The 15000-nt window shown below is 45.9% G+C and overlaps 1 protein-coding gene across 1 annotated transcript in view; it reads right to left on the bottom strand.

Annotated features, from left to right (window-relative positions):
* ank1a (ankyrin 1, erythrocytic a) overlaps positions 1-15000 on the bottom strand; it is a gene marked incomplete at its 5' end in the record, with an annotated part of 132459 nt that overhangs the window by 29435 nt on the left and 88024 nt on the right. Inside the window, 10 exon segments of the mRNA XM_083645322.1 lie at positions 622-720; positions 823-1020; positions 2575-2673; positions 3258-3356; positions 5039-5137; positions 5499-5684; positions 6430-6528; positions 6834-6932; positions 8237-8335; positions 10943-11044. Of these exon segments, the coding sequence (XP_083501448.1) occupies positions 622-720; positions 823-1020; positions 2575-2673; positions 3258-3356; positions 5039-5137; positions 5499-5684; positions 6430-6528; positions 6834-6932; positions 8237-8335; positions 10943-11044 (1179 nt within the window).

Raw genomic sequence — 15000 nt, 5'->3', positions numbered from 1 at the left:
TGTTCACAGAGGGAGGAAGAACATAAGAAATGGAGCCGTACACTAATCAGACACAATATACATTGAATGTATAAAACATTAGAGACCCTAATCCTATATACATCTCATCCTTTGTGATTGGTATAGATTTAATAAGGAAAATCAATAAGCGATCATGGCTTTTACCTAGATTCACCTCATCAGTGTACTTGATGAAAATAGAAAGTGTCCCTGATGTTGTGTACATTCATTGTCTCTTCTTATTCCCTGCAGACTCCTAAGTGGAGCATACTGTAGGACCGCAACCACCAAACATATTTTTGCGGTTTCTGTAGCAAGTAGGTTCTTAGCCCCGCGTCCATTACCCCTAATATACATGTGTTTGATGGCGGGAGGAAACCCACGTGAACACAGGGAGAACATGCAAACTCGACACAGAAAGGACCTGGGATGGATTGAGGTTCAAACCCACAACCTTCTTGCTGTGAGGCAACAGTGTTAACCACTGCGCCACCGTGCCACCCGTACATTGAATGTATGTACCTCTAAACCTGTGTGGTTCTCCTAGATCTACTGTATGTTTCTCATTGTGTTTTCCTCATTCTCTCTCTCTCGCTCTCTCTCTCTCTCCTGTCCCCTCACCTCTGTCACTGCCTCTAATGAGGCAGAATGTTTGAGCAGGAGATCCATCACACGCATGTGGTTCTTTTTACAAGCAATATGCAGAGGAGTAAAGCCATTCTGAAAACACAGGATCAACAAATCATCAGCACAAAGAAAAATTGAAACTTTTGTCTTGACTGAAGTGGTAAATTAAATTCACACTGTTTGTTTGTCACTGACCAGTGCTCGAGAGTTGGGTTTGGCCCCTTTGTCCAGCAGTACTTTGGCCATGCGGTGGTGGCCACAGTGGGCCGCCACATGCAGCGGGGTGAGGTGGTCCAGTGTGATGTCATCGATCTCTGCGTTGTACTGCAGCAGCTGCTTGACACAGTCCATGTGGTCCCCCTGGGCCGACATGTGGATGGGAGACAGGCCATTCTACCAGGGAGAACGGAGAAAGAGAGACAGAATCTGTGTTGACTCTTGCAAAGGACAATTGTCTTCTAATTAGAAAATACCATCAGGTCAGGAAGTCAAATTTCAAGTCCAAAGGTCAATGGTGGATCACAAAACAGCCACTTTCATTATGTTACCAGCTAAATTACTTTTTAGACTAGAACATAGATTACTGCAAAGTCATTCTCTTTTGGCTCTTCTGTTCCCCAATCACTTTTCTCCTCCCTCCATAATTGGTACTTCATTTGAGTTGTGGAAGCGTAATGGTATTTAAACTATGAAAGCTCCTTAGATTGATGGAAAGTTCCCCTCATTTTAACAGTTGCGCACTAAATTTAGTCGATGACAAATCCAATTCTTCAGATTTCTCCAAATCTGCAATTTTATTAAATCCAACACATCTTCTTTTCCTAGACTGCCCAACAATATACATCTGGAATATTTGTTGTCCTCCCATCCCTCAGCTAAAGCAGCAATATCCTTTATCTAGTTTGCAGAAGATTTCCCTAGTTATTATTCCCTATTAAATCTGCTTGAGAGAATGATTTGGGATTGGGTCTAACAGAGGACCAGTGGGAAGACCCAGTGGAGAATGTACATAGCATCAACATGCATTAGGCATGGGCTGATACAGTTCAAGTTACTACATCATCTTCATTATTCAAAAGTAAAACTTTCCAAAATATATCCTAATATTTTATCCTGTTTGCGACGGATGTACTGTAGGTAGCTCCCTGCTACTTTAGCACACATGTTCTGTCTCTGTCCTACATTATCTCACCAGTGGAAAACGATTCCAAACTTTTCAGATGTTTTTGAACAGAACCTGATCTGTTGATTGATCCAGTAGAGGATAGTCCTCTTCGAGGAGCTAAATACACAGTTACAGTACAACAACCTTTATAATTAATGTTATTGGCACAAAGGATAATTCTCCTGAACTGGAAGAGCCCACAGCCTCCTAGTTTTACTTTGTGGTTGAGAGATGTTTAAAACTGGAGAAGCTCAGGTTTAAGCTTCGGGGTTCAACTGATAGATTTGAGATAATGTGGCATCCTGTCCTGGGCTCTGCTGTATCTAGGCTTTGAATCTCCTCATGTTTGGCTTGCCGACCTAAAGTCATTGTCATTGTTTGGACATAATGCATCAATAAATCTTTGCACATGTTTTCTGCCAATCTTCTTCTTCTTCTGAGAATTCTCTCTCTCTCTCTCTCTCTCTCTCTCTCTCTCTCTCTCTCTCTCTCTGATGATTATATAGTAATCTTTTCTCCTTTTTGTTATTCTGTTTGTAAAAAACACAAAAATGTTATTGATATCGAACTGATCTGTAAAAAAACTGAAAACCAATAAAGACAATTGGAAAAAAAGGAAGTTGATTATGTTCCACATTTGTTGCTGCTATGACAATTTGAATTAATAAACAAACAAGCTATCTATATATCATAACATTTACACTATCAAAAATCAAATGATTGTACTTGTTTGATTTTGAGTGAGCAGAGCATTGGAGTTCACTCGTATCTAGTCAGATTACCTTGGTCTTGGCCTGGATGGGGGCTCCATGGTCCAGAAGGATCTCTATGATCCTGACATGTCCGTTTCTGGCTGCACAGTGCAGAGGGGTCAGCTCATCCTGCAGAGAGAGCTCAGTGATTTAGTACCGTATACCGTACTATAAGCCGCGGCTTTTTCCCCGTTTTTTGGCCTTTTTTGGCCCCTGCGGCTTATATAACGGTGCGGCTTATCTATGGATTTTTTCAGAAAAAAAACAAAAAAAAAAACAGAATTCTCTCTTCTTTAGCACTCTTTCTAACTATAAATCCACTTCTGTTTTAATTTCCTCTCTTGCCCTCTTTTCACCACACCGCGGACACTGTGTGCACTGTAAAAAAAAAACACAGGTGGTGTTGTGTTATGTTGTTTTGTTGAAATGTTAATAAATGGGAGCTTCCTCAAACAGCCATCTCTTTCCCGACAATCCCCTCTGTGCACGAACCCTTACATATGGTAATTAAACATTAAAACACAATTAAAAAAAAAAAAAAAAAAAAAAAAAAAAAACATTAAAACACCCGCGGCTTGTAACAAACAGTCAATTTTGCAGGTGCGGCTTATAGTCCGGTGCGGCTTATAGTGCGGAATTTACGGTATATAGATGGGTCAAAGCCGAGGAATCTCAGAGTTTGAGACAGAAAGCCAGACAGAAGTCTACAGCACCTTGGTCATGGCATCGATCTGCGCCCCTCTGTCCAGCAGGAGTCTGACCATGATCACATTCCCCCGTCTGGCCGCAATGTGCAGAGGAGTGATGCCGTTCTACAGAGAGACACAGAGGCCATGAGACAGGCACAGACAGAGAGCAGGACAGTTCTACAGAAGAACACAGAGGCCATCAGACAGGCACAGACAGAGAGCAGGACAGGAGACACAGAGACACAGAGGCCATCAGACAGAGAGACACAGAGGCCATCAGACAGAGAGACACAGAGGCCATCAGACAGAGAGACACAGAGGCCATCAGACAGGCACAGACAGAGAGCAGGACAGGAGACACAGAGACACAGAGGCCATCAGACAGAGAGACACAGAGGCCATCAGACAGGCACAGACAGAGAGCAGGACAGGAGACACAGAGGCCATCCGACAGGCACAGACAGAGAGCAGGACAGAGAGACACAGAGGTCATCAGACAGAGAGACACAGAGGCCATCAGACAGGCACAGACAGAGAGCAGGACAGAGAGACACAGAGGTCATCAGACAGAGAGACACAGAGGTCATCAGACAGAGAGACACAGAGGTCATCAGACAGAGAGACACAGAGGCCATCAGACAGAGAGACTCAGAGGTCATCAGACAGAGAGACACAGAGGCCATCAGACAGAGAGACACAGAGGTCATCAGACAGAGAGACACAGAGGCCATCAGACAGAGAGACTCAGAGGTCATCAGACAGAGAGACACAGAGGTCATCAGACAGAGAGACACAGAGGTCATCAGACAGAGAGACACAGAGGTCATCAGACAGAGAGACTCAGAGGTCATCAGACAGAGAGACACAGAGGCCATCAGACAGAGAGACACAGAGGTCATCAGACAGAGAGACACAGAGGCCATCAGACAGAGAGACTCAGAGGTCATCAGACAGAGAGACACAGAGGTCATCAGACAGAGAGACACAGAGGTCATCAGACAGAGAGACACAGAGGTCATCAGACAGAGAGACACAGAGGTCATCAGACAGAGAGACACAGAGGTCATCAGACAGAGAGACACAGAGGTCATCAGACAGAGAGACACAGAGGCCATCACAGTAATAATGTTTCATGTTTCATGTTGCAAATCTGAGTATATTTAGAAACCATTACTGCCGGCTGCATGTATGTATTGTTTGTGTGTAATTGTATTCTATGTAGGTATGTCCACGTATGTCCTGTTTGTTTTGGGGACTACGGATGGAAATTAGCCTCGTGCCATGTGCAACGTGTTCGAGCCTCGTGCTCGAGTCTCGTGCTAAATCCGGCAATTTTTACACTCTGATTATGTTCTTTGTGTCCATTAATTTTGCACTGTCCCGTCTAAATAAACAAATCAAATCAAATCAGACAGAGAGACTCAGAGGCCATCAGACAGAGAGACACAGAGGTCATCAGACAGCCACAGACAGAGAGCAGGACAGGAGACACAGAAGCCATCAGACAGGCACAGACAGAGAGCAGGACAGAGAGACACAGATGCCATCAGACAGGCCCAGACAGAGAGCAGGACAGGAGACACAGAAGCCATCAGACGACACAGACAGAGAGCAGCACAGTTCTACAGAGAGACACAGAGGCCATCAGACAGGCCCAGACAGAGAGCAGGTCAGGAGACACAGAGGCCATCAGACAGGCACAGACAGAGAGCAGGACAGAGAGACAGAAGCCATCAGACAGGCACAGAGAGCAGGATAGGGGAGCATTACCTTCATAAACTTGACCAGGATGAGTCATTGCGTACCTTAGGGGTGAAGTTGACATTGGCTCCTCTGTTAAGCAGCAGCTGAGCTACGTTCAGGTTTTCATAGTGTGCAGCAATGTGGAGAGGTGTGAAGCCCGTCTGCAAGGACACAGTGGGGAGAGAACCTGTCATTTCTATTACCTTTACTTTAGAAAAACACGTCATATGAGCAAACACAATCACACAAACGACACAAGATATATTTCCACACCCTATATTATGTATACGTGTACAGTCAAAATATATCTCACTATTTTCTAAGTGGGCGAAATGTTCAATTGCAAATCCAAGCCACATGTAGGGCTGGGCAATATGGACAAAATCAAATACCACAATATCTTTGACCAAATACCTCGATATCGATATTGTGACAACATTGCTGCTTTCTCAAAAATATTTCCACCATAAGATTTTTGATCCATAATTATCAGTAACGTGGATAGAACAGCTAAGTGGGTACCTTGCTGAGTACATCAGCATTGGGGTCGTTCTGCAGCAGCACAGCGGCGGTGCGCGTGTCATCGTTGCGCGCTGCTATGTGCAGCGCGGGGAGGCGGACCTTGCCCTTGGTGCCGTAGTTGATGAGCAGGGCTACGACATTCTCGTGTCCCTGCTGAAGAGCCACGGCCAGAGGGGTAAAGCCATCCTGAAGGGGACAGGGACAACCAGGGGTGAAGGCGGGTTGGCTCAGTGAGAGGCTTGTAGTTTGTTTTAGTTTATTACGTTTATTTGTCGGGGACCATGTGCAAAAGATAACATTGCTCTCAAAGAGAAAAGATGCGTTGCACCAGATTATAGCAATTTGTTAGTTTCCATCTGCAGTTGACATAAAATACAGCACAAATAATGCAACAATACAATAAATTACAAACTACATTTTGAAGTATAAAAGATCATATCTAGACATCACAATTCATACATATAATCACAATTTACACACATTAATACATATCATAATTAGTACACATCACCACAATTTACACGCACGCACGCACGCACACGCGCGCGCACACACGCATGCACGCACGCACGCGCGCACACACACACACACACACACACACACACACACACACACACACACACACACACACACACACACACACACACACACACACACACACACACACAGCACAGTATATAATATCACATTATGCAGCTCTGAATAGTAAATTAATAATAACAAAGTAATAAACTAATGTAGGCATGATTGGTTATTTACAATTCATTTCTTAGCTTCAAGTGTTAAAAATCTGTACAGACTTTGAGAATGGAATGAGACAAAAAGGACAGTGGAAAGAGGGTGAGTCTGCACTAAGGACCAGCAAGGATGGCGGGGGCGGAACTGGGAAAGATTAGTCAGTGAATAATTCTGTCTGTCGATTGGTTGGTACCTCGGTTGGAATGCTCTGATTGGCTCCGTTCTCCAGAAGAAACTTCACAACCTCTAGATGATTCTCTTGTGCGGCCATGTAGAGTGGAGTGAAGCCCTTCTGTTTCAGACAGACGCACATATGGACACAGACACAGGCACACACATACACATACACACAAAGTACACATACACACAAAGAGCCACAGACACAGCAGCAGAAGCAGTGGCACGACAGCGCACACAGTGATATACACACAGACAGAGGAAGCCCACACACACAGAAATATGGGGACGCGGACACATGTTAACAGATAGAATTACAATTGTTAATACAATGGTTTCACAGGAGAGTCTATACTGTAAACGTCTTATGGGACAGTGTGATCACTAGGGGTCAGGAGAGAGCAGCGCGCTGGGCCTCACCTGCGACTGAGCATTGACGTTGGCCCCGTAGTTCACCAGCTCTGTGACCACCTGCTCCTGCCCTGCCAGGGCTGCAATATGCAGCGCTGTGTTCCCTTTCTGTTCAAACACAGACACACCACGAGCAGCGTGAGCAGCCAAAAGAGTCACGAGGTGTGAATATCACAACTCGGACTTGTTCTTGCAATGATCAAAAATATACTTTGTTTCCTATAAAAGTACAATTCTAAAATCAGGGAAAAGGGGAGTTGGAACAAATGATCGCACAGGATTCAGCGTTGCTCTGTTTGTTTGTCTCTGATTAGTCTCGCTGGCCAGCCTCCTCTCCCTTCAGGAGGCTGGCCAGCGAGACTAGTCTCTGATGAGCCCACACAGGTGTAACACAGGTGAGCAGCAGTCATGACGCACAGACGTTCCTCCGTGGCGTCGCTGTCCATGGTGCTGACTCCCTGACTAGAGCCAAAGCAAATGAAACTGCAACAAGTCACAAGTGAAAACCCAAATGTGCTTTTCCTGCTTTTCACCATGTGAATTGTGAGCATTTATTTTTCATGCCGTATCCTGTCATACTTCATACTTATGTGAAAATATAATTTCATACAGTAGATGTACAGTGTTTTTTTCCCCGCCTGACAATATTTGTGTCACTTTTGAAAACGTAGCTTACAAAGGCAATTCACAACTGCAATTGTCATTTTCACACAGAAAAGGATTTCACAACCAACTTTCATATATATATATACCAACATGTGCTTTGAATTCACATAATGCCTCGCGTTAGTTCATTTGAGACAGGGAAGTCATCGGCTACGCCCCGGCTGTAACCAGCTGACAGCCGCTGATTGGATCATCGTTTAAACATTTACCAATCGTATCATTCAATTCAACCATTCTCACAACAAGGCAGTCCGTTTAAATATGGCCTCCTCTCACTCTGATCTTTGCGCCACCTATGCTGCTCCACACCGCTGCTGTGGCAATGCTTTGCCTCCACCTTCTAGCTCAGACTCTGCATGGCTCAAAGGCTAAACATGTATTCTAGCTCAAGAGTCTGCATGGCTCAAAAAGTTGAACATGTATTCCTTGTCTTGCCTATGTCTTGCTTAGGCTCCCTCTGTTACTCACTATGGATTTAAATTAACCTGGAATCTTGTATCCCCACTGGGGATATTGCGGCCCTCCCTGCTCGGCGTAGCATGCTGCTGGGCCGGTTCAGGGAGGAGCATCTTCTGTAAAGAGCGGAGCCTTCAACGCCAAACATAACTGTATTTCCATTTATGCAATAAATAGTTAAATCTATGACCAGAGTGTTCTTGAATGAAGGGTTTTTATATGGGTTTGCTTTTGGAAAGGGATTTTTTTTAATTATTATCAATGACAGTTTTTGTTGTTGAGGACGTTACCTTTGTGGTGGTCTCCAGTACGATTCCATTGTGGAGTAGCTCCAGCACCATTTTGACGTGGCCTTCTTTCGAGGCCAGATGCAGCCCATTAAGCCCATTCTGAGTGAGAGAGCAAAGCAGACCTCATACTGGAGGGTCCTAAACAGACTAGGCACACTATTATTACTGTGTCGTCAACAGCAACAACAACAACAACAACAACAACAACACGCTTATACACACAAACGCATGTGGACACTACCATGCCAACTGAAACATGGGGTTACTTTCACAGAGACAGAATACTGTAGCACTTGCAAACCAAAACAGGCAAATACTTACACTGGAACACCAGGGCATGCAGTACTGTCGGGGACGGTTATTAGCAAAAACAAGGTGTACAGGGGTGAAGACCAGGATGGAAACGCTGTCAATTGATTAATGATGGCGGAGAGGAGGAGGAAGAGGAGAGGAGGACGGGAGGGGGATGGCAGGCCGCCGGCAGGAAGAATACGAGCCGTGTGGGATAGGTCTGACCTCACACAGCCTTCCTTCAGCCGCACAGGACATGTGAGGTTGGACCTTTCCCACACCACTGATATTATTCCTCTGAGTGGGGAGACCACAGCACACCATCACTCTACTGCAGACAGAGAAGAGAGGGAGGGCAACGATGGACCAAAAAACAAAAGCAAAAATTGTTGAGGTGGGGTGGGGGTACACATACAGGAGAAGGAAGGGTAGTGGAGCAGTGGTTAGGCTCAGAGGGAGAGGAGAGGAACAGACATGATGGGGGGGAGGGGAGGGAGTGAGACTGGGGGAGGGAGGGAGCGAGGCAGTGTGGTCGGCCAGAGCCACCACCGACACCTCGCCGACTTTACACACAGCATCAGTCACACAACCAATATCACAGACAGTACAGTCACCACCAAGTGATAATCCGCAACTTTGTCTTAGAAATAAGATACTCTCTATCAACCGCATTTTGTTTGGGGGGGGAAATATATAACAAGGTAGAAGAAAATATGAAACTGAAGTCTACATTGAGTGTATTTAGCGTTACAGTGTTTGCCAGTGTCTACTGTTACATTGAGTGCAAAACACCAAAGCAATGGACGCTTATCACCAAAATCAAGAGAAATGATAATCCTGCGGAGTATCACTTTAACTCAAAGACATTCCACACCAAAACAGTAAAGAAACACAATTTCAAAGAAGTAAAATGAACTCCCTCTCTCCCCTGCCCAAAGATGTACTGTAATCACGTTGTTTGTGAGAATTTTGCAGAATAGCTTGCAAGTCATAGAGCTTTCTTGTTTGTGACTGAGGATGTATTTTCTGCCTGCAGTTATATTTTTTGTCCATGGGGTGTCTCCCTTCATTACTTTGGGGAATTACCAGTAATAGATAGCATACAGTGTCACTTTACACGGGTTAAAGACTGTTGTTATGTGGGCTCTTCTTGTGAATAGGGCTCATACAGATCCTGACAGCAGTGTGACAGCAATAATTAGGGGACAGCAGAAGTGAATGGTAGGGAAACCATGACTATTGTTAGACTAATGAACTAGAGGTGTCTCTCTCTCTCTCTCTCACACACACACACACACACACACACACACACACACACACACACACACACACACACACACACACACACACACACACACGGACACACACACACACACAAATGGACGAACGGACACACGCACGCATGCACACACATTTTTTGGCCATGTTTCAGTAGCCTGTGGGCGGCAGGCTTAGCCCACTAACACTGTGTGCTCCTGGCCACCCTGGGAACAGGCATCAGGGTAAAAGGGGCAGGATGGAGGAGAGGGGGCAAAAAGAGAAGCCCCTGCTCCATCTAACACCTTCCCAGGAGAGCTGTCAGCTACCTGCCACCCTCCACTTCTGATGACAGTAACAGTCTACCTGAGCATGCACACACAGTGCACAGGCAGACAGACAGGCACATACTGTAACACAGTACACATCATGCGCAATGGACACTCAAAACACACATTTCAATCAAAAGTAATATACAATATACACAGGCAGTGTTTAAACAGAACATAAGACATTATTTACGAAGTCAAATCCCCCAACTAAACCATACATTTTGCCAGATATATCATCAAACATATGACAGTCCTCCCACTGACAGGCTATTTAAATTGGTGTAGAAAGTACAATTTCAGACAATTAAAACCAGCAGTTCAGCAATTAAATCATTTTAATAATGCACCCTCTTTTCAATTTTTTAAAGAATTTATGCTCACAATCTTTTCGCAGCCGGTCGTGCTATAAGTAGCTAATTTCTCTGTTTGGATCTGATCTGGACAGAGAAATGTCTCATTCTCTAATTGGTTTTAAGTGCCGTGAGCTCAATGATCTTGCCTTTCCCACATTCACACAATTCATACAATTCTTTATTTCAAAGGGAAGTGGGCTGTCTACTTGCCCTCAGTATTTTTCTATTTAATCAGTTAGAAAGCCAGTGAGAAAACCTTTGGCAGGATTCTAACTCCTCGACTATCTGTGAGCAGTGGGCACACACATCACTCTTCCTGTGACGCAATGCAAGTGATGATCCGTTTTGTGCAGAAGCAACAAAAAAAAAGTGAATACAAAACCAAGTATAGCTCCAAACCACTGGCTGATCTTTAATGGAGCTTGAGTCTTCAAATCTACCACTTCAATCTGGGGACTGTGCAGCTCTCTCACCTGATTGGCTGTGTTAATATCAATGCCATTTTTGATATGGTCCAGGGCCTTGTCCAGGTTGCCAGAACGGGCCGCCCGGAGAAAACTGTTGCCAGCATCTGCCTGCAAGCCAAGCAGAGAGAGAGGAGAAGAGAGGGGGATGGGGAAGGGGGTATAAGAGAGAGAGAGAGAGACATATAAAGTAGTGGGAGAGGAAGAGAGAGGTGTAAGGGAAAATAGAGAGGGAGATAGAGAGTTGAGGTTATTCTCAGAAAGGCACAAAACACATTTGTCGGACTCGACGGAGTCAAACAACTCGTCCATCAGTTTTCCTCTCATTTCCCTCCTCCCTTGGGATTTTTGGACAGTGCAGTTTCAAAATCTTCATCTCAGACACGGGCCTTGAAGTGTGGGAGCCACTGTGTGCATGTGTGGGTGTGAGAGTGTGTTTGAGGGGATGGCAGGCAGGTGCCTGGAGTACACACAGACACAGACTAGCTCCCCTCTGACTGTAAACTGCTCTGCCAGTCCTGTTGCCTCAAAGCCTGGGGAAAGCTGTCCACACAGCTCTATGTGCTCCTCTGTAGCCAGGTAATAAGCCCTCTGGTGAGTGTGCTCTGGCCAGCTTGGCTCATTGTCTGCACTCTGTGTTTGTGTTGGAGAGAGAGAGAGAGAGAGAGAGAGAGAGAGAGAGAGAGAGAGAGAGACAGAAAGTGAATGGGAGAGAGAGAGAGTTTGGTGAGTGTCCTGGCTCGTGGTGTGGCACATGGCGAGCCTGGCGTTTTTGTCTGTGTTGTGTTTGTGTCTTTCCCGGGCTGAAACAGGATCACTCATGCGGCACACAGGGAGAGAGAGAGAGAGAGAGAGGGAGAGGGAGAGAGAGGGACAGAGAGAGAGGGAGAGAGAGAGAGAGAGAGAGAGAGAGGGAGAGCCACAGGGAGACACTCTACTGCGGCAAACCAACCCCGTGTGCACCTTTCCCTCTCATTTACATAATCTGATCTTTCCCCCTGTGCCCCTCCTATGGATGTATTGGCCCCTCCCCTCCCTGCATCCTCCTCCCTCCATCTCACCAGCTAGCTCAACATCCTGGTCAGGAAGATCCGCCCACATTTCACTCTACCAGGGATTAGACTTGTGGCTTCAAAGCAATGTAGAGTGTAAGTTCAATCGTAAGCCTTATATGCGTTACACTTTCTGATAAAACAAAACAAAACAAAAAAAACTAAACAAAACCATTAAACGCCATTGAAATGGATTTGCTCAACTTCATAACACACTGCTTTCAGTTGCATTGTCTATTGTTGTGACGGGGTTGCTGGTCCTCTTTTGAGAGAGAGAGAGAGACACAGAGAGAGAGAAAGAGAGAGAGAGAGAGACACAGAGAGAGAGAAAGAGAGAGAGAGAGAGAGAGAGAGAGAGCCTGGCTAAAAAGGAGAAAGGGTCCACATGCCCGAAGCGGAGGCATAGCAACAAATGACAGCAAAACACACTCAGCATGACAGCAGTGGCACAGCACTGAGCAAAGAGGGAGGTCTCTGCCTTTAAACACAGTTTATAGGGAGAGGGGAATGGCGGGGAGAGGAAGAAAAGCCAGATTTTTGTCTTTTTCACGTTCAGCTGCCTGAAGCAGCAAAACGTCCCGGCGTCGGTGACAGACAGTCTGCGAGGTCTTTACGCTTGACAGCTGAGGTGCAGACACACAGCGCTCCTCACTCCTCCTCTCTGAGATACAGCTGAGGTGCAGACACACACAGCGCTCCTCACTCCTCCTCTCTGAGATACAGCTGAGGTGCAGACACACACAGCGCTCCTCACTCCTCCTCTCTGAGATACAGCTGAGGTGCAGACACACACAGCGCTCCTCACTCCTCCTCTCTGAGATACAGCTGAGGTGCAGACACACACAGCGCTCCTCACTCCTCCTCTCTGAGATACAGCTGAGGTGCAGACACACACAGCGCTCCTCACTCCTCCTCTCTGAGATACAGCTGAGGTGCAGACACACACAGCGCTCCTCACTCCTCCTCTCTGAGATACAGCTGAGGTGCAGACACACACAGCGCTCCTCACTCCTCCTCTCTGAGATACAGCTGAGGTGCAGACACACACAGCGCTCCTCACTCCTCCTCTCTGAGATACAGCTGAGGTGCAGACACACACAGCGCTCCTCACTCCTCCTCTCTGAGAGGCCTCGTCAAATATCTAGTGACAACGTTTCATCTCATGAACTTCCTACGGTCTCCCTCCTGCAGGCCTCTCCCTACAGGCACAACTCCTGCTGCGCCTCCTCCTTCTTTTTGATATGATCCTCTCTCTCAAAGACAGCTATAAAGTTCTGCTTGATTCTTTTCTATCCTGACCATCCCTGTGTAAGTACTGACGGCTCTTTTTACTGATCAATTCTGCAACTGCGCACTGACACAGACACCCTCAGGTGCACACACACACACACACACACACACACACACACACACACACACACACACACACACACACACACACACACACACACACAGGCAAGGTGAGACACTACAAGATGAGACAAAATAAATAAGAGCACTGACTGGGCACACTAATCACAACAACGGTGCTTATTCCATTTTGTTTCAATTAAAGTTACAATTGTAACACCTGCTGCTTATTAAAAATGTAAATGATAAACACCACTTGTGTTAAAACACACACACACACACACACACACACACACACACACACACACACACACACACACATAAACCCATTAAAAAAATCATAAAAGTGCAGTCAGTGCATATTGTTTAGTTTCTTACTTGGTATTTTAGTCTGCTCAGTGTCTCATTAAAACCATTAATTTACTCACAGTTGCCAAGCTGTCAGCCATGGTCTCCCTCCAACTGTCTTACTCTCGTTCTCTGTCTGTCTCTCTCTCACTTTTACTTTGGGAAAGATGATATCCCTCAAAACCCCCTCCCTCCAGATGGCTGCAGGACAACAAACAGACTCCAAACACACCTCCAGTCGTCACCCTCCACACACCTGTCACGAGTTACCATCCCCATACTGAAACACCATCCTCTCTGCACTCTTTCAGCATGTACATCTTTGTGAGCGTGTATCAGTAAGCACATGTGCTTTCCCGTGTGTGTGTGTGTGTGTGTGTGTGTGTGTGTGTGTGTGTGTGTGTGTGTGTGCACACGTATGTGTCTCAGAACCCATTTGGTATCAAACAGGCCTACCCACATGGAAAAGAGTCACAATGTTCTGCCATTGTGAATGAAGCTATGTTCCTTATTATGCAAGTAGCCACTTTCATAGCAAGTAACTTATGTGAGTGAGGCATTACAAAGATGTACTGATTCTTGTAAGTTATATGACTTACTCTGGAACTATGAAAGTGGCCACTTTCATAATGATTAAACTTACAGGTATATAAATGCTAAATATATACATATAGAAAGCAGGCCGTAGATGATTTTTATAACAATCTTTTTGTGTGGGTATACCGCCCACACGCCGTGCTATACACTCTAGCATGGTCCAGACTGTAGTTCAGCAGACTCTTGTAGTGTGGGTATGTGAGCTGTTTGCAGACTCTGCCATGGTGACACAGGGAAAATCCTCTCAATAAAGTTTAAGCAAGTACAGCTGATGACACCCACAAACTAACACAGTATGCATGGTCGCACAGCAAACGCTGGCATGGTAACACCATGGTGACCACGACTGAGGCCCCTCCGCTGGTGTCCCAACCCCCTGGACTCGGGCCACTGACCCCCCACAACAGTCTGCTGGAGTTAACAGGACATCAGACACACACTGCCCCCCCACAACAGTCTGCTGGAGTTAACAGGACATCAGACACACACTGCCCCCCCACAACAGTCTGCTGGAGTTAACAGGACATCAGACACACACTGCCCCCCCACAACAGTCTGCTGGAGTTAACAGGACATCAGACACACACTGCCCCCCCACAACAGTCTGCTGGAGTTAATATAAGACATCAGACACACACTGCCCCCCCAGCCTGCTGGAGTTAACAGGACATCAGACACACACTGGAATCCCACAGATTCCCACAGAGAGGAGAGGTAGTG

Source organism: Poromitra crassiceps (genome assembly GCF_964638095.1).
Source record: "Poromitra crassiceps genome assembly, chromosome: 10".
Taxonomy (NCBI): Eukaryota; Metazoa; Chordata; class Actinopteri; order Beryciformes; family Melamphaidae; genus Poromitra; species Poromitra crassiceps.
Note: the sequence above shows the minus strand (reverse complement) of the source record. Positions and strands in the feature narration are given on the sequence as shown.